Source organism: Suncus etruscus, chromosome 4 (assembly GCF_024139225.1).
Source record: "Suncus etruscus isolate mSunEtr1 chromosome 4, mSunEtr1.pri.cur, whole genome shotgun sequence".
Lineage (NCBI taxonomy): Eukaryota > Metazoa > Chordata > Mammalia > Eulipotyphla > Soricidae > Suncus > Suncus etruscus.
In genome coordinates this window covers 65,485,316-65,509,074 of record NC_064851.1, presented here as the reverse complement: position 1 = coordinate 65,509,074, position 23,759 = coordinate 65,485,316, and the positions used below count along the sequence as shown (strand labels likewise).

General features: G+C 35.9%; 1 protein-coding gene across 1 annotated transcript in view; it reads right to left on the bottom strand.

Annotated features, from left to right (window-relative positions):
* UFL1 (UFM1 specific ligase 1) overlaps positions 1-23,287 on the bottom strand; it is a 40,285-nt gene extending 16,998 nt beyond the window's left edge. Inside the window, exons 1-11 of the mRNA XM_049771349.1 lie at positions 23,158-23,287; positions 21,898-22,043; positions 20,706-20,734; positions 19,574-19,671; positions 18,858-18,972; positions 17,390-17,520; positions 11,086-11,144; positions 9,196-9,342; positions 7,605-7,780; positions 4,891-5,070; positions 2,976-3,093 (exon numbers count right to left, since the gene is read on the bottom strand). Coding sequence (XP_049627306.1) covers positions 2,976-3,093; positions 4,891-5,070; positions 7,605-7,780; positions 9,196-9,342; positions 11,086-11,144; positions 17,390-17,520; positions 18,858-18,972; positions 19,574-19,671; positions 20,706-20,734; positions 21,898-22,043; positions 23,158-23,234 — 1,276 coding nt within the window. The 5' untranslated portion in view covers positions 23,235-23,287. The remainder of the gene's footprint in view (positions 1-2,975; positions 3,094-4,890; positions 5,071-7,604; positions 7,781-9,195; positions 9,343-11,085; positions 11,145-17,389; positions 17,521-18,857; positions 18,973-19,573; positions 19,672-20,705; positions 20,735-21,897; positions 22,044-23,157) is intronic.
* Between the last annotated feature and the right edge of the window lie 472 nt (positions 23,288-23,759).

The window sequence follows — 23,759 nt, the reverse complement described above, 5'->3', positions numbered from 1 at the left end:
TTGCTGATGAATAAAGATGCAAAGATCCTCAACAAAATCCTAGCAAATAGGATTCAATGCCTCATTAAGAAGATCATCCACTACGATCAAGTAGGTTTCATCCCAGGAATGCAAGGATGGTTTAACATTCGTAAATATATCAACATAATACACAACATCAAGAACAAGAAAAATAAAATCACATGATCATATCAATAGCTGCAGAGAAAGCATTTGATAAGGTCTAACACCCATTCTTGATCAAAACTCTCAGCAAGATGGGAATGGAAGGAACCTTTCTCAATATAGTTAAAGGCCATACAAGCCAGAGGCAAATATTGTCCTCAATGGGGAAAAACTGAAAGCCTTTCCTCTAAATTCTGGCACAAGACAAGGCTGTCCTATTCAACATAGCACTGGAAGTACTTGCTATAGCGATTAGGCAACAAAAAGATATCAAGGGAATCCAGATAGGAAAGGAAGAAGTCAAGCTCTCATTGTTTGCAGATGACATGATACTCTACTTAGAAAACCCTAAAGACTCTACCAAAAAGCTTCTAGAAACAATAGACTCATATAGCAAGGTGACAGGCTACAAAATTAACACACAAAAATCAATGGCCTTTCTATACACCAATAGTATGAAGGATGAAATGGACATTAAGAAAACAACCCCATTCACAATAGTGCCACACAAACTCAAATTTCTTGGAATCAACTTGAGTAAAAATGTGAAGGACCGTTACAAAGAAAACTATAAAACTCTGCTCCAAGAAATAAGAGGGGACACGCGAAAATGGGGGCACATACCCTGCTCATGGATTGGCAGGATTAACATCATTAAAATGGCAATCTCCCCAAAGCATTGTACAGATTTAATGCGATCCCTCTAAAGATACCCATGACATTCTTCAAAGAAGTGGATCAGGCACTTTTGAAATTCATTTGGAACAATAAACACCCTAGAATAGCTAAAGCAATCATTGGGAAAAAGAATATGGGAGGAATTACTTTCCCCAATTTTAAACTGTACTACTAAGCAATAGTTATCAAAACAGCATGGTATTGGAATAAAGATAGGCCCTCAGATAAGTGGAATAGGCTTGAATACTCAGAGAATGTTCCCCAGACATATAATCACCGAATTTTTGATAAAGGAGGAAGAAATCCAAAATGGAGCAAAGAAAGCTTCTTCAACAAGTGGTGTTGGCACAACTGGCTAGCCACTTGCAAAAAATTGAACTTTAGACCCCCAGCTAACATCATGTATGAAGGTTAAATCCAAATGGATGAAAGACCTCGATATCAGACCCGAAACCATAATATATATAGAACAACACGTAGGTAAAACACTCCAGGACATTGAGACTAAAGGCATCTTCAAGGAGGAAACTGCACTCTCCAAGCAAGCGAAAGCAGAGATTAATAGATGGGAATATATTAAACTGAGAAGCTTCTGCACCTCAAAAGAAATAACGCCCAGAATACAAGAGCCACCCACTGAGTGGGAGAAACTATTCACCCAATACCCATCAAATAAGGGGCTAATCTCCAAAATATACAAGGCACTGACAGAACTTTACAAGAAAAAAACATCTAATCCCATCAAAAATTGGGGAGAAAAAATGGACCGACACTTTGACAAAGAAGAAATACATATGGCCAAAAGACACATGAAAAAATGCTCCACATCACTAATCATCAGGGAGATACAAATCAAAACAACTATGAGGTACCACCTCACACCACAGAGATTGGCACACATCACAAATAATGAGAACAAGCAGTGTTGGCAGGGATGTGGAGAGAAAGGAACTCTTATCCACTGCTGGTGGGAATGCCGTCTAGTTCAACCTTTATGGAAAGCAATATGGAGATTCCTCCAAAAACTGGAAATCAACCTCCCATAGGACCTAGCTGTACCACTCCTTGGAATATACACTAGAAATACAAAAATACAATACAAAAATCCCTTCCTTACACCTATATTCATTGCAGCACTATTTACCAAAGCAAGACTCTGGAAACAGCCAAGATACCCTTCAACAGATGAATGGCTAAAGAAATTGTGGTACATATACACAATGGAATATAATGCAGCTGTCAAGAGAGATGAAGTCATGAAATTTTCCTATACATGGATGTACATGGAATCTATTATGCTGAGTGAAATAAGTCAGAGAGAGAGAGAAAGACGCAGAATGGTCTCACTCATCTATGGGTTTTAAGAAAAATGAAAGACATTCTTGCAATAATAATTTTCAGGCACAAAAGAAAAAAGAGCTGGAAGTTACAGCTCATGTCATGAAGCTCACCGCAAAAAGGGATGAGTTTAATTAGAGAAATAACTACGTTTTGAACTATCCTAATAATGAGAATGGACAAGGGAAATAGAAAGCCTGTGTAGAGTATAGGCGGGAGTAGGGTGGGGAGGAGGGAGATTTGGGACATTGGTGATGGGAATGTTGCACTGGTGATGGGTGGTATTCTTTACATGACTGAAACCCAAATACAATCATGTATGTAATAAAGTTGTTAAAAAAAAAAAAAGAGGACAGAATGGAATAGTATGAAAAAAAAAAAAACCGTGCTATTTAAAGTTGAGTCCAAAATGACAAGATATCATAACCATAATTTAAGTCTGGTAGAGAAAAATTCAGGTAAAGACAATAGGTAGTGTAAATATGATTTGTCAAGACAAAATAAAATATTAATAGTTATTTAACTAGAAGTATTAGTAGAAAAAGTAAATAGTTAAGATAGGTCAAACCATAAAATTAACATAAAATAATCCATAAAACAAATATGTAATAACCAATACCTTCATTTTTAATAACTGAAATTTGACTCAGTGCAACTAATTTTTTCTAATTTATTAAAAAAAATCCAAAGATTAATAGTGAACAACCAAATTACGGTTTTTACTATATGCAAAGTTCACTGCGATAAAAAGGCCAAATTTCCATACCCTCTTTAAATTTCTATGTTTTTATTACCTGTTGCTTTCCTTCTTCGTTCATCTTTTTTATCCTTCTTACTTGTACTGCTTTCTAAGACAGAAACCTGTTTCAGATCTTCTTCAGTGATTAGGTGCACAGGATTATTTTTCATTTCCTGAAATATAATATTTTTTTGGCAAAAATGTGTATCATTACAAAAAAAGGAAAACACACAAGTTGTCTTTACAACTCTACATAGTTTTTCTCATTTTTTTATTGCTAACTTTTATAGAGGTTTGTTTCACAGTTGACAGTGACACTATTTCCTTTCCCATGTTATTTTTGGCATTTTTTTTTATCTGTTACCACATAATAAAAAATTCTAAAAAACACTGTCATATGAAATCCCTTTTAGATATTATTGACTATTTCTACCACTGCGGAATAATTTGGGTTCCTGGGATTACAAAAAACATCAGGTAATTTCCATCAAAATTATAAGATAAAATGTAGTTACAGAAGCAGTTTTTCATGTGCGAGGCTTAATTTTGATCTCTGATTTAAAGAAAGGCATATGAAAACATGCTCCACAGCACTAATCATCAAGGAGATGCAAATCAAAACAACAATGCGTTACCATCTCACGCCACAGAGACTGGCACATATCACAAAGAACAAGAATAATCAGTGTTGGTGAAGCTATGAGAGAAAGGAATGCTCATTTACTGTGGGTGTAAATGCTGTCTAGTCCAAGCTTTCTGGAAAACAATAAGGAGATTCCTCAAAAATCAGAAAACTGAGCTCCCATCTGATCCAGCTATACCACTTCTAAGAATACACCCTAGGAACATAGAGACAATACAAAAATTCTCTCTGCACACCTATGTTCATTGCAACTTTATTTACAATAGCCAGAATCTGGAAACAACCCCGATGCCCAACAACAGATAAGTAGCTAAAGAAACTTTAACATATATACACAATGGAATACTATGCAGTCGACAGGAAAAATGAAATAATGAAATTTTTTTACTCATGGATGGACATGGAAATTATTATGCTGAGTGAAAAGAGTCAGAGGGAGAGAGAGATAGACAAGGAATCACCTCATTCATCTGTGGGATTTAGGAAAAATAAAAGACAGTATGGTAAAAATACCCAGAGACAATAGAGATGAAGGCTAAAAGGATCAGACCACAACATGAGCTAAATAACTACACCAACATCTATTATGACAATGGTAGTGAGAGAAATAGAAAGCCTGTCTTGAAGACATGCAGGGTGTGGAGAGGAAGGAGATGAAGGGCATTGATGCCAGGAAGGCTGGCACTGGTGAAGGGAGTTGTACATTTTTATGACTGAAATCCAACTACAAACATGTTTGTAACCATAGTGCTTAAGTAAAGATATTAATTAAAAAAGAAAGAAAATGGAGCTGTAAGAAAATGTAAAGTTCTAGAGTAGGAGTCTCATATTGAGAAAAAATAAAAACAAAAAATTAAAAAAAATAATGTTAATAAACTTCTAAATTCAGAAATCAGTTCTTTATCATGAGAAAAAGCTCTAAATCTATAGTGAAAAAAAGTATATTTTCATTAAAATATGCTATCTCTCTTTTGGGGCTCCATAAGAAAATGTTTATTGTTTTGGAAACACACACAACTCTATGTTCAGGGATTACTCCTTGTAGGAGCTCAGCAAACTATATGAGTTACCAGGGACCAGGGGTGGCCACGTGCAAGCTAAGTGTATATTCTATATAATATTTACTGGTGGGAATAAAGGAAAGAAAAAAGAAATTCATGAGAAAAATATAAATGATGAATTAATGAAGTGATATAGTATCTACTTTAGTGTATGTTTCTTAGCCCATTTTCCAAAAACAAAAGGAAAGAAATCGGAAGAAAAAAAAATACCTAATGTGAAAATACTTTCCATATATGTAGACAATAGAAAATCTGTTATACTATACCTTTTCAGCTTTTTGGTGCATCAATTCATTGAAGAGTTCCATACAGTCATTTATAAATTTTTCACTAACTACCATAGTGTCTTTAAAGACTACAGCTGAAGCCTGTTTGTTGAATGATCTCATCACCTGTTGCAGCAATATTGAAGCATCTTCAACTGATAATGAAGTGGGTAGCAGAGGCTAGAATTACAAATATAATGAAAATAAAGTGTGAGACTGCAAGAGAATACAATACCCTTTGTAACCTTTTCCCCTCCCTAAGAGAATTCATGAACTCCAATGGTTTCTAAACATAGTTTAGTTTTTGGGCCACACCCGGTGACGCTCAGGGTTTACTCCTGGCTATTCACGCAGAAATTGCTGCTGGCTTGGGGGACCATATGGGACTCTGGAAGATTGAACCGCGGTTTGTCCTAGGCTAGTGTGGGCAAGGCAGATGCCTTATACTCTACACCACCACTCTGGCCCCCCACCTACTGTATTTTTATATCACCCCAGGTTATATTTCTACCTTCAATATCGTTCGAAGCTCTATGATCATATCTACTATTCATGCTTGATAGGCATTTTAGCATATCCAAAATGACACTGATTTGCAGTCTCCTGTCTCACACTTGCAGCTCCCACTATTCTTCCTCCATAACTCCCAACTCAGTTTTTATCTACTTAGTTGATCTCATGTTCAAAAACTTATAATCAAGTTCTCTCTCAAAAAAAACCCCACAATGAATATAACAGCCAGTTCTGATAACTTTATTTCCAACATGCATTATGAATGGGGCTAGAAAGACAGTATTGTGGATAAGGTGCTTGCCTAAGATGCAGCCAACCCAGGTTTGATCCCTGCTGGGTGTGACTGAAAAATTTTTATTTATTTATTTATTTATTTATTTATTTATTTATTTATCTATTTTGGTTATGGGGCCACACCTGGTGATGCTCAGAGGTTACTTCTGGCTGTGAGCTCAGAAATTGCTTCTGGCTTGGGGGACCATATGGGATGCTGAGGGATCAAACCGCGGTCTGTCCTAGGCTAGAGCAGGCAAAGCAGATGCCTTACTGCTTGTGCCACAACTCCGGCCCCTGAATAAAAAAATTATTCTTTGTTCTATTAATTGAACTTACATCCCCATTTTCATTAACTATCTACCCTTCCCTTCCCACAAAACATCTTATAAAAGTATCACTCCTAAAAACAGGGAACTTGTTTGGATACATTCTTATTTAGCAACATCAAAACCTAACACGATTTGTTAAATTAATAAATATGTGCCTGGAATTCTCTGTAATTTGTATATTCAAAATAAGTACTTTTCTTTCATTTTTGATTTTTGGGCCATACCAAAGGCCCAGAGAATCATATGTGCTGCCAGGGATCAACTGTGGGTGGCCATATATGCAAGCAAGTGCCCTACCCATTTTACTATCTTCCAACATTTTTGTTTATGAGCTACACTTGACTGGGCTCAGGTTCACTCATGGAGGTACTAGAGGATCATAGGGAGTTCTGGAATAGATTTTAGGTCAGCTGCATGCAAAACTAGTTCCTTAATCCATACTATGCTCTGGCCCCCACATAAGCACTTTTCTGATTTATAAAATTAAAGTTATATGGGCCCGGAGAGATAGCACAGTGGCGTTTGCCTTGCAAGCAGCCGATTCAGGACCAAAGGTGGCTGGTTCGAATCCCGGTGTCCCATATGGTCCCCCGTGCCTGCCAGGAGCTATTTCTGAGCAGACAGCCAGGAGTAACCCCTGAGCACCGCCGGATGTGGCCCAAAAACCAAAAAAAAAAAAAAAAAAAAAAATTAAAGTTATAAACATTAAATAATGAACTGATGAACTATTTTTTTTATTAATCTATCTTTTTGCATAATAAAAAGGTCAACATCAAGCATTTAAGTAAACCAATCAATGTTAAAGCAGCTTGTTTAAATACAATGGCAGAAGTCAATGGAAAAGGCATAAATAAGTGCTACATGATACTGATACAAGTAAATTTATAGGTACTTAAGATAAAATTGCTGTAAATCTCAAGAATCTCTGTAAGGCAAGATTGATAAGATTCATGTTCTTTGCTATTTGAGATTTATATAATTCTGGATACTGACTATCCCAACATAGAATGCCATTCATCTTCAAAAGCTAGAAAAATCTTTAAGTGTAAAATAATAAAAATTAACTTTTTATAACAATGGCAACTAAAATTTGAATTTAAAACTAAGACTATGTCTAAGTATTTCAATTCTTTTATTTGGGGGTGATGGGAAGTAGAAGGGCTATACCCAGTAGTGCTTGGTTCAGTGTTTTTTCCTGGCTTTATGATCAGGGTTCACTTCTGGCAGGGCTGGGGACCATATAGGGTGCCAGGATTGAATTTGGGTGGGCTGTATGCAAGTTAAGTGCTTTACCCATTGTACTATCATTCCAGACTCTATGTATTTTAAATTTTTCTTGCTGTTATTGTTTTTGTTTTTGTGCCATAGCTGGTTGCACTCAGGCATTACTCCTGGCTCTAGCTCAGAATTACCCCAGCTTGGGGGACCATATGGGATGTGGTGGATCAAACAAGGGTCAGCCTTGTGCAAGGCTAATGCCCTATCCACTGTGCTATCTTTGGGGCACCAATATTTTAATTCTTAAAATAAACACTTTCTAAGAAAATAGTTCTTTATGGTTTAAGGAAAAATAAGGAAAAAATAAATAAAACATACTGCAATATCAACCCATGTTCCAGAACTGATGGCTTCTTCTACTGAAGCTTCCACCTGATCCACAAGACCTTGACCAACACAAGCTGCTTTCAAAAACAAAAGCTGTGCAGTCTTATATCTTTTCTTTATGTAACTTATAGCATCTGGAATTCCAAGTCTCAATAACGCATCAAATTCTAGAAATACAAATAAAAAATTGAAACAAAACTCAATCATTCACAGCTTAAAAAAAATCTTACAAATATGTTAACTTTTACCAAAACCTATTCTTTGTGAGTATACCAAATTCTAATATCATTTTAAAGAGTAAAGCATAAAAAGTACCATAGCTTAATTTCCTCATGTTACTAAATTCATATTAAATTTTATTTTAAAACTGGTATAGAATTTCTTTAATCATAGCCGCTCTCTCTTTCTAGATGAGGAATCAATGCAGAAAAGAACCAGAGTATTAAGTAAAAAAATGTGAGTAAAGATAAGGTAATGACCTTAAAAAAATGAATTTAGCCTATTCGTTAACTATTAAATGGAATTTAGTTTTCAAATGTAATAGTACATTAGTAACTAAGTTATTTAATGTAACTTAGTAATTCTCCCTTATAGTTCAAGTTAATGAAAAGACATAAAATATTGATATTTAAAACCACTGAAGATATTAGAGACATCTGCTTTCCTCTTTCTATCCCCCAAATAATCATTTTTAAGAAAATTATAACAATTAGACTTTAGTCCATGGTTCAAGAAAGAGACCAATATAAGTTTAAAAATAAGCAAAATCCAGTATTCAAGAACATGCTTAAATTATCTGAATATAAACAATAAGATCTTATAGGTACAATTCCGAAAAGCAACTACTCTTTGTGGAGGGTTAGTAATACTGATCAAACTGAAAAGACAGATACATTCGGACTCCCTCACAAAGCAACTTTTTTTTTAAATGAATTCAATCCACTACATCACATTATTCAAATGACAAAAGCTTAAAAACAAATTTTAGAGTAGTTATATTTCTGAAGTACTGGAAAACTAATAAAAGTGAATGTAAAGCTAACACCAAATAAAGTCCTTTTTATATGGGTAAGGGCTTCAATTTTTGGGTCACACCTGGCTGTGCTCAGGGCTTAAGGCTTACTCCTAGCTCTTTGATCAGGGATCACTCCTGGCAGGATAGGAGCACCACTTTGCTCTCTGCTCCTTAAAATACTTTTAAGATGATGAAATTGAAAACCAGCAACTTTAGAAAGCATGAAAAAATTTAACCCCATGAATTAAAAGTAGTAGATTGTAATAGTATCATTATCACTGAATAATGTATAATAGTACTGAATAATAATACAAGTACATGACTAATATGAGTAAAAACGAATACCAGTTTTTAGCCTTTTAACACCTGCTCAATAACTATGGAAGCAAACTCAGTCTTAAAATATACTAAAAGTTGTAGTATGACTACTTTTAACTCAAAGATAGCCATATTAATTTTCCGACCTACTACAATGGATTTGGTGTCTTTGCAAAGGTAAGTACAACACTATTTTCTATTCATGTATTTATATCAGAAAGCAATTTTAATTTGAAGGAAAAAAGTTACCTAGGTAGCCATTCTGCCTGAAAAAGGAATCCACCCAAGTACTTTGTGTTTTGGAGTAGATATCAGGAACAAACACTGCCTTATCCTGTCTCCCACCAACCACAGTGCCTCGTACACGTCCGCTATTAACAAGTTCCTCAAGCACAGCTTAAAACAAAACCAAATAAAAATAAGTAATGTTAGGAACAAATCTTAATATTTATCTCGAAAAACTTTTAAGTTTAAAATGCATATATGGAGACATTGCAGACATATCATTCCTACTATTTATGAAAAATCAAAAATCCTAGGTTACAAATTTAAGGGAATGGTGGATACTAGCTAATAGTGAATTTGTACCTCAAATTAGGTAACATCAACATGTTAAATCTTATTAGTTCGTACAATTTTTGAAAAAAATCAGCATATCATTATCCATCACATACTATCTATGTAACATTATCTATTATTATCACATAATTTGTTTAAAAGTGGATGCCTAAAAACTTGAGAATAGATAATATGCAGTTACCAATTCTAAAAGTCTTATGTTTAGGAAAAAAAATCAAGGCACCTGGATCTTGCTAGAATAGTATAACATAGTCAAGAAAAATGTGATTATGCATTTTCATTATTTAAATTAACATATTTTAACACTGCCTAGGAAGTACAATACTATGATTATGAGGATGAGAACTATGGACCCAAATCTCAACTCTATCATCTCCTAGCTGAGAAAAGTAAGGAGGATCATTTTCCTTATGCCTCTACTTTCCATCTTTGAAAAAGGTATCATAACAATACATTCTCAAGTTACTGTATTCAAGTAAAATGCTTGAAAGAGTACATTATATCTCCCTCCTTCCCTTTCTTTCTATATATCATAAACATTCAATAACTATTTTAGAAAAACAACATTAATGCAAATATTCACCATCAAAAGATTTCCAAACTGAGAACTAATGCTATGAAACATTTCATCATTTAAATATCAAAATTAAAAAAAAAAAGACAAAGTAGACTAAGTGAATTAGCTAACATGCTCAAAAATGTCCAGCAGAGCAAGAGATAGAACAGAGGTAAAGGCACTTGTCTTGAACATATTGATATCATTTCCATCCCTGGCAATGTATATGGGTCCCTGAGCACTACCAGGAGTGACCCCTAAGAACTAAGCCATGAGTAGTCCTGGAACACTGAAGGGTGTAGCCCCCAAATTCCCCCTAGAATGTGTCTCCACCCCAAAAACATGTAGAGTAAAGAAATATTCTTTACACTGACTTTTAATAAAATAAGTACATGAATTAATTTTAGAACTTCAATTCTGCATAAATTAGAACATATCACCTTTTTCTTTTCTTTTTCTTTTTTCTTTTTTTTGCAGTATCACTGGCTTTCCTCGCAGTACTCAGGACAATAGAGGGTGATGGGATCGAACTGGGAATGGTGCATGCAAAGCAAATGCCCTGGTTGGTTTACTATTGCTCTAGTCCCTGTCAAATTCTAACTAAAACAAACAAAACAAAAACAAGTTGCCAATTTTCACTTGAATAACTTCGAATTAAATATAAAGAAGTTCTACAAACTTCCAATTATAAAGACTGCCAAATTAGTTAGATTTTAATTTCAAAGTTTTAAAGATTATTTACTTCAAGTCCATAGTCTAAAGAATACAGAGAATAAAAATTCGCTTTTAGTTCTCTACCTATTTCTTTTCCATTCTTCAATTTAGTTCTCATGTTTGCAGATATACAAGCTGAAAAACTGGTTGTAACTTTAAAAGAAATACTATAGCAGTTAAGACTCCCCAAACCTAGTAAGAGATTCAGACGTATACACATAAAATCAACAAATATCTAAAGAAAGGACTATGCTGCTTGATTGTTAAGAATATATTTAAATAAAACTCACAGTAAAGAAGCTGCTCCTGAAAGCCATATTTCAAAATCAAAGAATTCACTGCTGTAGGCCTTTATGGAAAGAAAAAGATATGAAACCCTAAGATTCATATACATTCTATATATGTATATTAAAGAGTTAAAAGTAAGTAGGATATACACAGCTGACCTGAGTTCAATTACCACCCTCCACACATAGATGGTCCTACCAGGGTATGGTCCCAAAACAAAAAATCCAAAACCAAATGCTTAAGCTAATTAAGTTTGTGAAAAATAGTAATTTCAAAGAAAAAATTGAAGGCAAGAGAAGTATCAAATTTTATGAGGCTAGAGAGCTAACAAAGCTGGTTAGGCTCTTGCCTAAAACACACCTTACTCAAGTTTGATATACCCCCCACCTCCACCGCCCTCTTAGGTACCTAGAACCTTGCCAGACGTGATCCCCAAACTCTGACCCTGGATTAAATTCAGAGCACTTCTAGGTATGGCTCCCAAAATATAACACAAAGCTAAACAAAACAAAAGATGGGCACTATATTTTATATCCTTAGTTAGAATTATACTGTAATTGTATAGAGATTAATGTTTTTCTAATCCAGAGCCAATTTACTTTTGTACCAACTTTTCTTCGTTTTCTTTGTTTTTTTTGGCCCACACCCAGTGACAGTCAGGGGTTACTCTTGGCTATGCATTCATAAATTGCTCTTGGCTTGGGGGACCATGTGGGACATCGGCGATTGAACTGCGGTCCATCCTAGGCTAGTGCTGAATTTTCATTTTAATATATTAAAATGCAATGTAATTTGGTATAGCTAGCAAATTAATATAACTACATACCACTTTTTTAGTTACTTTCTGCTCTTCTCTGTAGTTAACTACACTAGTTTATATGTACTATAAACCTTTTCTAAATTAGAAATGCTGTTCTTTTTCCCTCTGAAGTTCGAATTGAGATGTAGGGTGATTTCAAATATTATCTGCTATTATAATATAGTCATTACAATAACTAATCAAAGAAAAATAAGTATATGTCAAAGAAACATTTTTTAGGCTAACTAAACATGCACAGACTACTACATGATTACAAAACAACACCTGCTACCTTTCCCAGCACCTCCATTCCTATTATTCAACTATCCAGCTTCTTTCCCAGAAACATATCCAATCTATAGGTTTGTTGTATTAGGAGGGTGGTACAAGCTGCCCAATCAATCTTAGTAATATTTCATGTAAAAACTGGGCTACTACAAGCCAGAAAAATGATCTTTGCTGACGTGGTAACTATACTCAACTATATGTAGGAGAGCATCCACATAGGATGAGAACTAGCAAAAATGGGAGATATGTCACATAGAGAGAAACCAATCAAGTAAGCAAAGACAATAAAAGTTAAGTTTTTACAGAAAATATAAATAGTAAAATAATAGAGGAAATATATGATTTTGTAATGGAATTAGAGCTAGGAGTATGATCTCGTGGTTTGAATACACGTTTATGTGCATTCTTTATCTTGTCTACTGTGAGGAGGTAGATGCAATGATAGCAAGTGGCAACAAGCAGTCCAGTTTCAGAACTTAGTTTCTAAACAATATACTCTACGGAGCCTGGAACATGTACCAGAAAGAAAAGAAGCGCTTTAAAACTAATGGAAAATAATAGGAGGACACAGAAGTCAGCCTGAACTGTCACTAGCTAGGTCAGTATAAATTTGAAAAGCTAAAAATGGATCATAATTCAATGAAGAGACTAGGCAACAAGAGTACATAAAGATTAAATAAATGAGAAAATTGATTTTTGATTAAAAACAGGATAACTTACATGGTCTCATATTATTGATCTCACAAGTAATTTAAAAAGAATGTTAATTTATGAGAAACCTAGCAGATTATCTTCTTATTAAAAATTATTCTCATAGTGCCTAGAAAAAATAAAGTGAAATGACACCTGATAGTCAGTGATAAAAACACAGAATCTCTTTTTGATACAACTTCTAAAGTCAAATAGCTTGAACGTAAGTATCAAAAAATTAGTGGAGCAACAAAACTGAACATTTCACAAAATATTTGGCATGTGATCTATAAAAGTATTAAAGCCAAAAATAAAGATCAAGTAAATGTTCCAAATTAATGATAATGAAGATAATGATGGAAAAAAAGAATGATATACAATATGAAATTTTGAACAACATTCTTTTCTATGATGGTATAACATACCTGAGATATGGAAAATGGATAATAATATACCAATATTAACTTTCTGATGTTGTTGTTTTATTATATATGACAAGTGCTCCTTTTTATTGGACATTTAAGACTATAAAATATTCATGGAGTTGGAACATAGCAATAGCAACTTCCCTTTCAATAGATCAGAAAAAATGGTTATTAGGTTTTTAGGTTTTTGTTTAAAATTATTTTTCTTATAAAGAAAAGAAGTTGCATTTACCATTTGTACCATCAGGGTCTTACATATGAAGTGCACAATACGTAAGTATGGATTTCCAAGTAAATGGTCTTGAAGGTAGTATGTGTAAAAGAGATACTGATTAGAATGTTACTAAAATAGCTCTGGTAATATAACACAGTGGGTAGGGCATTTGCCTTGCATGCAGCCAACCTAGGTTCAATCCTGGCATCCCCTTGGTCCACCAAGCCTGCTAAGAGTGATTTCTGTCTGAGGACAGAGTCAGGAATAACCCAAGGGTTACTGGGTGTGGCCCCAAAAACAATAAAAATCTCTGGTAAAAATAAACTCAAGTAGCAAAAATGGTGACATCAGAGAAATAACATTACCTAAGTAATATGAAAACTAATTCGGGGCAGAGTAATAGGGGTAGTAGGGCATTTGCCTTACATATTGCTGAACCAGGTTTGATCCCCATCATACCATATGGTCCCCTAAGCTGCTAAAAGTGACCTTTAAGCAAAAAAGCAGGAATAAACCCTAAGTATCTAATGTTCCCCTCCATTAATTCAAATGTTTTCTAAAAAGAGAATGAGAGCAACAATTCATTGTTCTTCAACTATTTTCTAGCTATTGACTAGCAACTGTCTTATTTACCACTTCCAAACTGGCAAGTGTACTAAAGCCAAGGAGGCAGACCAATGGTTTTCCTCCTTTTTACTGTTGTGGACTGGAATTGTAAAACAGTGATTGAAGAATACTGGTATAAACAATGATTCCCAGGTTTTGCATAAAACTATCCAGATAAAATCTAATATAATTGGATAAGGCTAGCTTAGGGATGGTTAAAATCTTTTAATACATTTAATTTGAGGTACTTATAAAACATTTTAGTCAAGATGCTGTGCTAGTAGTATGGGTCTGAAATTTAAAAAAGAAGTAGAGCATAAAATCAGTCTTAGTTTTTTTTTTTTTTTAGGGAGAAGAGAGGAGTGGAAAGGAGAAAAGAGAAAGAAGAAGAGAAAAAGGGAAAAGGAGGGGCTAGAGCAATAGCACAGCAGCAGAGCATTTGCCTTGCACACGACCAATAAAGGATGAACAGTGGTTCGAATCCTGGCATCCCATATGGTCCCCTGTGCCTGCCAGGGGTGATTTCTGAGCACAGAGCCAGGAGTAATCCCTGAGTGCCACTAGGTGTGACCCAAAAATCCAAATAAAAACTGGGGGGGGGGGGTAAGGAGAGGAAAAGAAAAAAGGGAGAGGAGAGGGGAGAGGAGAGGAGGGAGAAAAGTGAAAGAAGAGAAGGGAGAGGAGAAAGCTATAGGAAGAGGGAGTGAAAAGGAGTAGGAAGAGGGTGAAGAGAGGGAGAGGAAAGGGCAGAGTTGGAGTGGGCAAAATCAGGCTAGTTTAAAGGACATTACTTGCATGTACCTTTGATTCCTGACAAAAAGAAGAAAGAAAGGTACAATTATCCAAGAAGTGCCAGACTGAGAAAAGCTAGAGAAATAAAGAGCTAGGGAAGGTATTTTGAAGGTATGACTATATATACTCACTCACTCACTCACTCACTCACTCACTCACTCACTCACTCACTCACTCACACACACACACAAACACACACACACACACACACAAGTATATATGAAGGAATAGCTATACTCACTCACACACACACAAGTATTTATGTAAAGAAATTTTCAAAGTTCAAAGAAAAAATGTAACAAAATTTCAAGGAAAGCATGATTCCAGTTAATGTTCCAATGTTACAGCAAAGTCAAGTAAAACAGGAGTAGAGAATATCCATTAAAGTAGGCATATTGACATTACTGTGATGTACAAAGTATACACCAGATGTATAAGAATTAAGAAGTGCCAGAAGGTAAGAATAAAACTGAGATAATAAATGCAGCATTAGCACTTGAGAAGATAACTTTAAGGAACAAACAGAATGGTAGAGTGGAGTGTGCAGTTCAGAGAGATGTCTGATTATTTTTAAATGAGAGAAATGAGAGCATATTAAAATGCTGGGGGCAAAAAAGGATAAAATCATGGAGGTAAAGTGACAGAGCAATGAGAAAACTGTAACTTCAGGTTTTTCTTAATTTTATATTGAAGTTTATCATGTCTATCCAAATACTTAAACAATTCTTATCTTAGAAAAGTAAAGTGATTTTAAATTTATATATTTATTCTAAATGTGTATAATGTGTTTGGAACATAGGATCCTAATACAATCTAGCCCTGTTTGATGACTAATTTTTTTTAAGATCACATAATTACCATGAGGCTCAGCTATGACACTCTGACTTCTGATTTTTTGTTGTTGTTATTTTATTTTGGGGTAAGCTGAGTGCTGTGTTCAGATATCACTCCTGGTGGCCTTTGGACAGCATCGAAGTGTTGGGAATAGGATCCAGGTTAGCAGAATGCCAGGCATGAAACCTGACTACTCTACTATCTTCTCCAGTCCATGGACTGATTTTAAAGTGCACGTTCTGCTGCCCACAAAATGGAAAAAACTATTCACTCAATACCCATTAGATAAGGTGCTAATATTAAAAATATACAAGGTACTGAAAGAACTTAACAAGAAAAGAAATCTAACCCCATCAAAACGGGGAGAAGAAATGAACAGACAATTCTTCAAAGATATACAAATGGCCAAAAGACACATGAAAAAAAGCTCCACATCACTAATTATCAGGGAGATGCAAATCAAAACCATGAGGTACCATCTCACTCCACAGAGACTGGCACACATCACAAAGACAAAGAAACAATCAGTGCTGGTGGGAATGCCGTCTAGTCCAGACATTATAAAAAACAATATGACAAAAAACTGGAAATTAAGCTCCTGTATGATACAGCTATACCACTCCTAGGGATCCTAGGGATATACCTTACTAACACAAAAATACAATTCAAAAATCCCTTCCTCACACCTATGTTCATTGCAGCTTTATTTACAATACCAGACTCTGGCAACACCCAAGATGTTCTTCAACAGATGAATGGCTAAAGAAACTGTGGTAGATATACACAATGGAATATTATGTAGCCATCAAGAGATGAAGTCATGAAATTTTCCTAAACGTGGATGTACACAGAATCTATTATGCTGAGTGAAGTAAGTCAGAGTGAGAGACACAGAATAGTCCCACTCATCTATGTTTTTAAAGAAAAATTAAAGACATTATTTTAAAAATGCCTAGAGACAAAAGAGATGAGGGCCGGAAAGACCAGTTAACAATATAAAATTCACCACAAACAATGGTGAGTGCAGTTAGGGAAATAACTACACTAACAACTATTATGACAATCTTAATGAGTGATAGAAGTAGAATGCTTGAATCAAATACAGGCAGGGATGGAGAAGGACAGGGGTGTCATTGGTGGTGGGAACGTTGCACTGGTGAAGGGGGGTGTTGTATTTATGATTGAAACCCAACTATAATCATGCTTGTAATCATGGTGCTTAAAAAAGATATTATATAAAAAAATTAAAGTACATGCTCTTTTCATGATACCCAGGTTATTTTATATTCTTATCTAAACACTGCAAAAGGGATTTGAAATCACAAGTATGGTGAAGTGGAAGTGGAGTGGAAGGAAATATAATTTGAAAAAGCACTGAAATTTCTGCTTCACAAAAGCAGTTTTTCTTTTTATTTAAACAGAGTCCTAAATAAAATTCTATTTAAAAAATTTCAATCAGTTGAAAATGATTATCAATAGGCCAAACTAACAGTATAAGCATTTGCCTTGCATATGCTGACTGAACAATGGCAGAACAATATGGTCCATGACTCCCCAAGTACCAACAGGAGTGACCCAACAGTAAATGCAGAAATAGATCCTGAGCACCTACCTAGTGTGGCCCAAATCCCTAAATAGACCCAACCAAAAATGTTTACCGGGTAACAGCACTGAAGAGTCCACGAATGCGTGCTTTATGCCGAGAAACAAAAGCTTCAGTAAAAATTACTCCTCTGTTATCAAGATCAATGTGTCCATTAATAATTTTACCCAGTCGATGAGTCAGTGCCTCAGGATTAAAAAAAAAACAAAATTACATATACATCTATATTTGTGTAGTCTTATAAAAATCATTGTTTGCTATTACTATAATAGTCATGTGACTGAGAAATCCCCCAAATAAAAAAATTGACAAGATTTATAAATTAAATTGCAGATGCTAGGATTCTTCCTTTTCTCAGAGAGACCTAACATATGAATAAACCTAACTGCTGATATGCCAAAAGGCTGAAAGGTATTTGCTAATTAGTTATTTCTGATGCAATATTGAAATGATAGATATAGGCAACCTGAAACATATAGCTACTCAAAACATAAACAGAATAATTTGTAGAAAAAGAAATGTTTATTCCAAGACTCTGTAGCCCAGTAAACATTAAGGCCTAAAATATTATTTTCTCTGATGCAAATTACCTTGCTCAAGGGATCTAAATTGGCAGATTTCTGGCATTTCAAGAATATTCCTCCACAGTTATAATCAGACTAGAGTAAGATATGTCTAAAAATAAATGTATAACTACTTCACATACTAAAATAAATTATTCAGAACAAGATCTTGAAATCTAGGTCTCCTACATTTAAAATTGTATTCTATCGGGGCCGGCGAGGTGGCGCTAGAGGTAAGGTGTCTACCTTGCAAGCGTTAGCCAAGGATCAGGACCCCGGTTCGATCCCCCGGCGTCCCATATGGTCCCCTCAAGCCAGGGGCAATTTCTGAGCTTTAGCCAGGAGTAACCCCTGAGCATCAAATGTGTGTGGCCCAAAAAAACAAACAAAAAAACCCAACAAAAAATATTTTTTTTTAAATTGTATTCTATCATATGAGCTAGGTCCTTCATCAATTATTGCTTGATATACAATTGGGCAATGAAAACTTCTATCCTGATTAGTTTTTGATAGCTGATATCAAAGCACTATATATTAACTTATGTGACTATATCACAACAGACCTAAAATTCAATCTAATATTTTTCTCCAAATTCATTAGATTATAATATTTTCTTTTTTTTTGTTTGTTTTTTTGGGTCACACCTGGCGGTGCTCAGGGGTGACTCCTGGCTGTCTGCTCAGAAATAGCTCCTGGCAGGCACGGGGGACCATATGGGACACCAGGATTCGAACCAACCACCTTTGGTCCTGGATCGGCTGCTTGCAAGGCAAATGCCGCTGTGCTATCTCTCCGGGCCCGATTATAATATTTTCTAAATCAGAAACATCAATATATCAAGAAGCACTTTTAAAATATACTGCTCCAACATCAATAATCAATTGCAAAAACCTAATAAAAAAGTCTAGTTTTCTGCCATTAATTTAACCTAAAAGATAATTGAACTTAAAAATAAATACCTGTGTCAGAAAGTTTCCAGGAAGATCATAGGTTTTGCACAGTTCTGATATGGTTACCTGACCACTTTCTTGCAATTTATCATTCACCTCTTCTGCTAATCGATTTAAATAGTTCCTAATATTTTTATTAAAAAAGAAAAAAATTAAGAATAATTTTGTCTACATTTTATATTCTGAAAATTATATTTCTCACCAATATAATTAAATATAAATTCAATCAAATTATAAATAACAGAATTTTTAACAATACATACTCTAGTTATTTTTCATTAATACATTTAGAACAAATTTGCTATCAAAACTTAGATCATACCAGAAAAACTGCAAAAATTATGCTCTTTTAATCTTTAAGATAACAAAAAATTAAATCATTTCTAACTACTGTATGTAATTAATTCTTAAGAATAGTGAACATTTGGGGCTGCACAAGCAATAGGGCATCTGACTTAAATGCGCTGACCTAGGATGGACCATGGTTTGATCCCCCCGTGTCCCATATGATCCCCCAAACCAGGAGCTATTTCTGAGCACATAACCAGAAGTAACCCCTGAGAGTCACCAGGTGTGGCACCCCAAGAAAAAAACAAAAAAAAGAATAATGAACTTTATAATGAAAGTTACTACTAATACGTTTAAAACAAATTGACAAACTAGCCACAGCTATTCTAAACATAATAAGAAAGATATACATCAGTGTTCTTAAATATTATACTCACTCATCGATCAGCTGTCCCAACACTAGCTGAACATGCTTTTCTGATTTAATGATGTCACTAATTCTATTTTCAATATGAGTCAAGTCCACATTAATAACCTAGAAAATAAATAACATTAGTTAAAACTTTTATTGGCTTTCAATTTTGAAATGATATATAAGTACAATTATTATTCTAAGAACTTACTTGTTTATAATTTCAAATTGCCTTGAGCTACAAAAGGCAAAAAAACCCAAAAGATGGTTTTTTTGGTTTTGTTTTGTTTTCTGTTTTTGTTTTTTTTTTTAATCTACTTTCTGAACTGAGCTGTACTTTTACTTGTTACACTTTCTTGCTTCAGCAGAAAATTTAAATTTCTTATCAGAAATCCTTTTGCAGGAGCAGGGGCCGAAGAGATAGCACAGCAGTAGGGCGTTTGCCTTGTGCGCAGCAGATTGGGACAGAGCTGGGTTTGTTTCCAGGCATCCCATATGGTTTTCCGAGCTTGCCAGCGGCAATATCTGAGCACAGATCCAGGAGTAACCCCTGAGAGCCACCAGATGTGACCCCAAAACAAACAAAAAAAAGAAGTCCTTTTACACAAGATCTTTAAACAGCTTTTTGCATGAAGTTTGAACTTTCTAAAAATTCTTTTTTATATTCCTTTTTTTTTTTTGGGGGGGGGGTCATACCCAGCAGTGCTAAGGGCCACTCCTGGCTCTATGCTCAGAAATCGCCCCGGCAGGCTTGGGGGCCATATGGGATGCCGGGATTTGAACCACCGTCCTTCTGCATGCAAGGCAAACACCTTACCGCGGTGCTATCTCTCCAGCCTCTCTTTTTTATATTCTTAACTTCAACATACTTAAAAACATGCAAATATGAAGATAGTGGATTTTCTTCCTATAAATTATCTTATATTACAGAAAATGACTTCTATGAGTTTATTTGGTAAAGAATAACTTTTTTACTGAGAAAGAATTTATTTTGGTTCACTGTATTAGAAATCATCAGATTGAAGACTAAACCAGACCTTTATATAATTGTTTCTCTAGAAACAATACAAAAATATCCCTTTAAATTTAAGGCATTAAAATAGCATATGAAAAAATTAAGAGCTCTTAAGAAAAAAAATCATAAATTTCAAGTTTACCTGTTGTAGATCAACAATGTTTACTCGACCTTTAAAGGAAAGAGACACTTGTTTATTTTAAAGAACTTGTTAATATACACAAATCCCAAACTGCAAATTCCAAAAAACTACATTGAGGAAAATAATCTAAGTACTCCTTCTACAAAGGACCTTGAAACAATAATTATCATCTTTAAATGAATATTAGATGAGTAAATCTTTTTGCAGATGTGAAGACACAGCAAAAGTTATTTTCAAAGCTTTCTTGTCATATTAAGTCAATTACAAGCACCAGCAATAAATCAGGTGATACTGAGAACATGCTGTGTTACCCTTTAGAGCATTTACCTATATACCAAAGAGACAATTAAATTTAAACAAAACTTTTTTCAGGTTTTTTAAATTGGAAGACAGATTTATATTTCTCAGCGAAAGAAATCTGTTAAGGATTACAAACTGTAACTAATACTGAATTAGCTCTATTCAGGAAGATGAAAAAATACCATTAAGTATATGCTTTAATACTTAAGGCAGAGTTGTGTTCACAACTTGTTCTCATAAATTGTTTCTGTTTTGCTCCATATTTAAATTTTCCGTTTGGTGGGGAGGGCTGGAGTGATAGCACAGCTGTAGAGTATTTGCCTTGTAAGCTGCTGACCTGGGATGGATCCAGGTTTGATCCCTGCCATCCCATATTGGTCCCCAGATTCTGCCAGGGGCGTTTCCTAAGTGCAGAGCCAGGTTTAACCCCTGAGCGTCACCAGGTGTAGCCCCCAAAACATAAATAAATAAATAAATAAATAAATAAATTTCCATTTGTTCAAATCTTAAAACACAAAATAAAAAATGTGTGCTTTTAATAACAGTCTACAGTGACAAGTGTAGCACCATATTGATGAGTTTAATAATTTGAAAAACTCAAAAGAAAACATTTTAATTTTTAAGTAAAATTAATCTTTAAATTAAAATTTTTAATTTTTAAGGAAAGGCAAAAGGAACACCTAACTCAATAGAAATGTTCTTTTGTAAAGTAATAAGTGGATGCATTCTTTATATTACATAATCATGTTTGATGGAATCTGTAGATATTAAGGTTTGTTATTAAGTTAACAATTAAGACAGATGTCCTATAATCGCCAAAAAACAACTAAAAGGGTATTTAATACTCTTTTTCTGAAAAACCAGAAGGGAAAAAAGTTGAGCAACCACTTACCACCTCGGACATGCAGTTCATCTCTCATTTCTTTACTAATTTGGGCTGGAGTGATATATTCTTTTCCATCAAGAGTGTGAACCACTTCTAGCTGTTTCTGAGCGATCAATTTAGTTACGATTTCAATGCAATTCCGTTCTGACAATCTGCAACATAAAATCCAGTTTTAAATGCATACTTGATACATATGGTGTTCAATAAACTCAAAAAAAAAGTGTGAAAATGGGCTTTTAAGTTGCTAAGTTGTTTCATATTACAATATTTAATAAATGTAACGGTATAACTAAAGAGCCAAAATATTTGGGGAGTAAGCAAGATGATAGATACTGAAATCTCTACTTATTTGGTAGAAATCAGCCTAGATTTGCCTTTACCCTATAATTAATCCAGTAAAGTAACCTATTTTTTCCCCTTCAATTTCCAGTTTCACTTTAGTAAGAAAAACCAGGGGGCGGGGATAAAAACCGAATACACAAATTTAACTTGATTTTCGATGATCTGTAGGCAGGAACTTTCCATGAGAAGGGACCTCCTGCAATGTGCAACCCAAGCACATAAAACCCTGTGCCCTATCTGCTCTTTTTCCAAGTCTGAGCTTTAAGGGATAGACGATGGCCTATCTAATCATCTAACATCTAATATCTATCTGGTTTCACAGAAGGAACAAAGAGATTTTGAAGCAAGAAATCAACCAGATTGGAAGTGCTGTTCTTCGGTAATCTTTCAACGATTTGATGTGTTCTGTAATCTTAACAGGCCGAGGGAGAGAGAGTTCCTAACACATTGATCTCCCTCCAGGCCGAGTTCTATTGATTCGAAATTTCAGTGTCCCTAAATTAGACTCGGGTTCAAGGATCGGGTCTCGGCTATCTGCCATGGGTGGCCCCCAAAAGTTAAACTAGACTTAAGAGTCAGCCTAGTGCTTTGCAAAATGTTATATGCCAGGAGCTCCTTTTGCCAGATGTTCCTATGGGCCTGGAAATCTACAAGAGAAAAGGCTGCCAGTGACCAGATAAGACCGACAGGGCTCGGTGAGGCTCGGTGAGGCTCGCTAGGGCCGAGAGGGGCCACCAGCCTGGGGGACTCGAACCAGGGGTGCTCAGGGGGTGGCAGCCAGCTCAGAGCCTCCAGCCAGCTTTTCCCAGGTTGGAGAATGACAGCATTCGACGCTACGGCGCTTTGGGCCTCGGAGCTTTATGCCGTGGCCGCCTAGGGGCGATTTCGGACTCCAAAGTGAGGAGAGGAGGGAGGGTCGGGCACCTCTGCGAGGCCTCCGCGAACTGCGCCCGCTGGAAGTCAGCCGCCAGCCGCCGGATCTCCTCCCAGGCGTCCGCCATCACGGTCCCCAGCCGTCGAGCTGCGGAGGAAGTGCAGACACGTCAGTCTACAAGGCCTCGGGAGGAGAGCGCAACGGGCCGCGCCGAGGGACAAGAGACGCCACTTCCCGGCGCTGGCGCCCTACGCGCGTGTCGGAAAGCAAGGGGCGGAGCTCTCGGAGCCGCAGCCACGCCCACTCCGCGCTGGGAACCCTGCCCCCTGCCGGGCGAGTGGGGCAAAGCAGCTTCGGCAGCTACTTTGCCCGCTAGCAATAGCACAGCAGGAGGGCGTTTTTTGCCTTGCACCGTCCAATCCCGGACGGACCCGGTTCGACTCCCGGCATCCCATATGGTCCCTCCCACCCCCCCGAACCTGCCAGGAGCGATTTCTGAGCGCAGAGCCAGGAATAACTAACCCCTGAGCGCTGCCGGGGTGACCCCAAAATAAAAAACAAAAACAAAAAAAGGGCGAGGGGCCACATTAGAAAAGTGTGTCTGGACCCAAACCACAGGAGAGCATGTAGAGTGTTTGCCTTGCAGTGACTA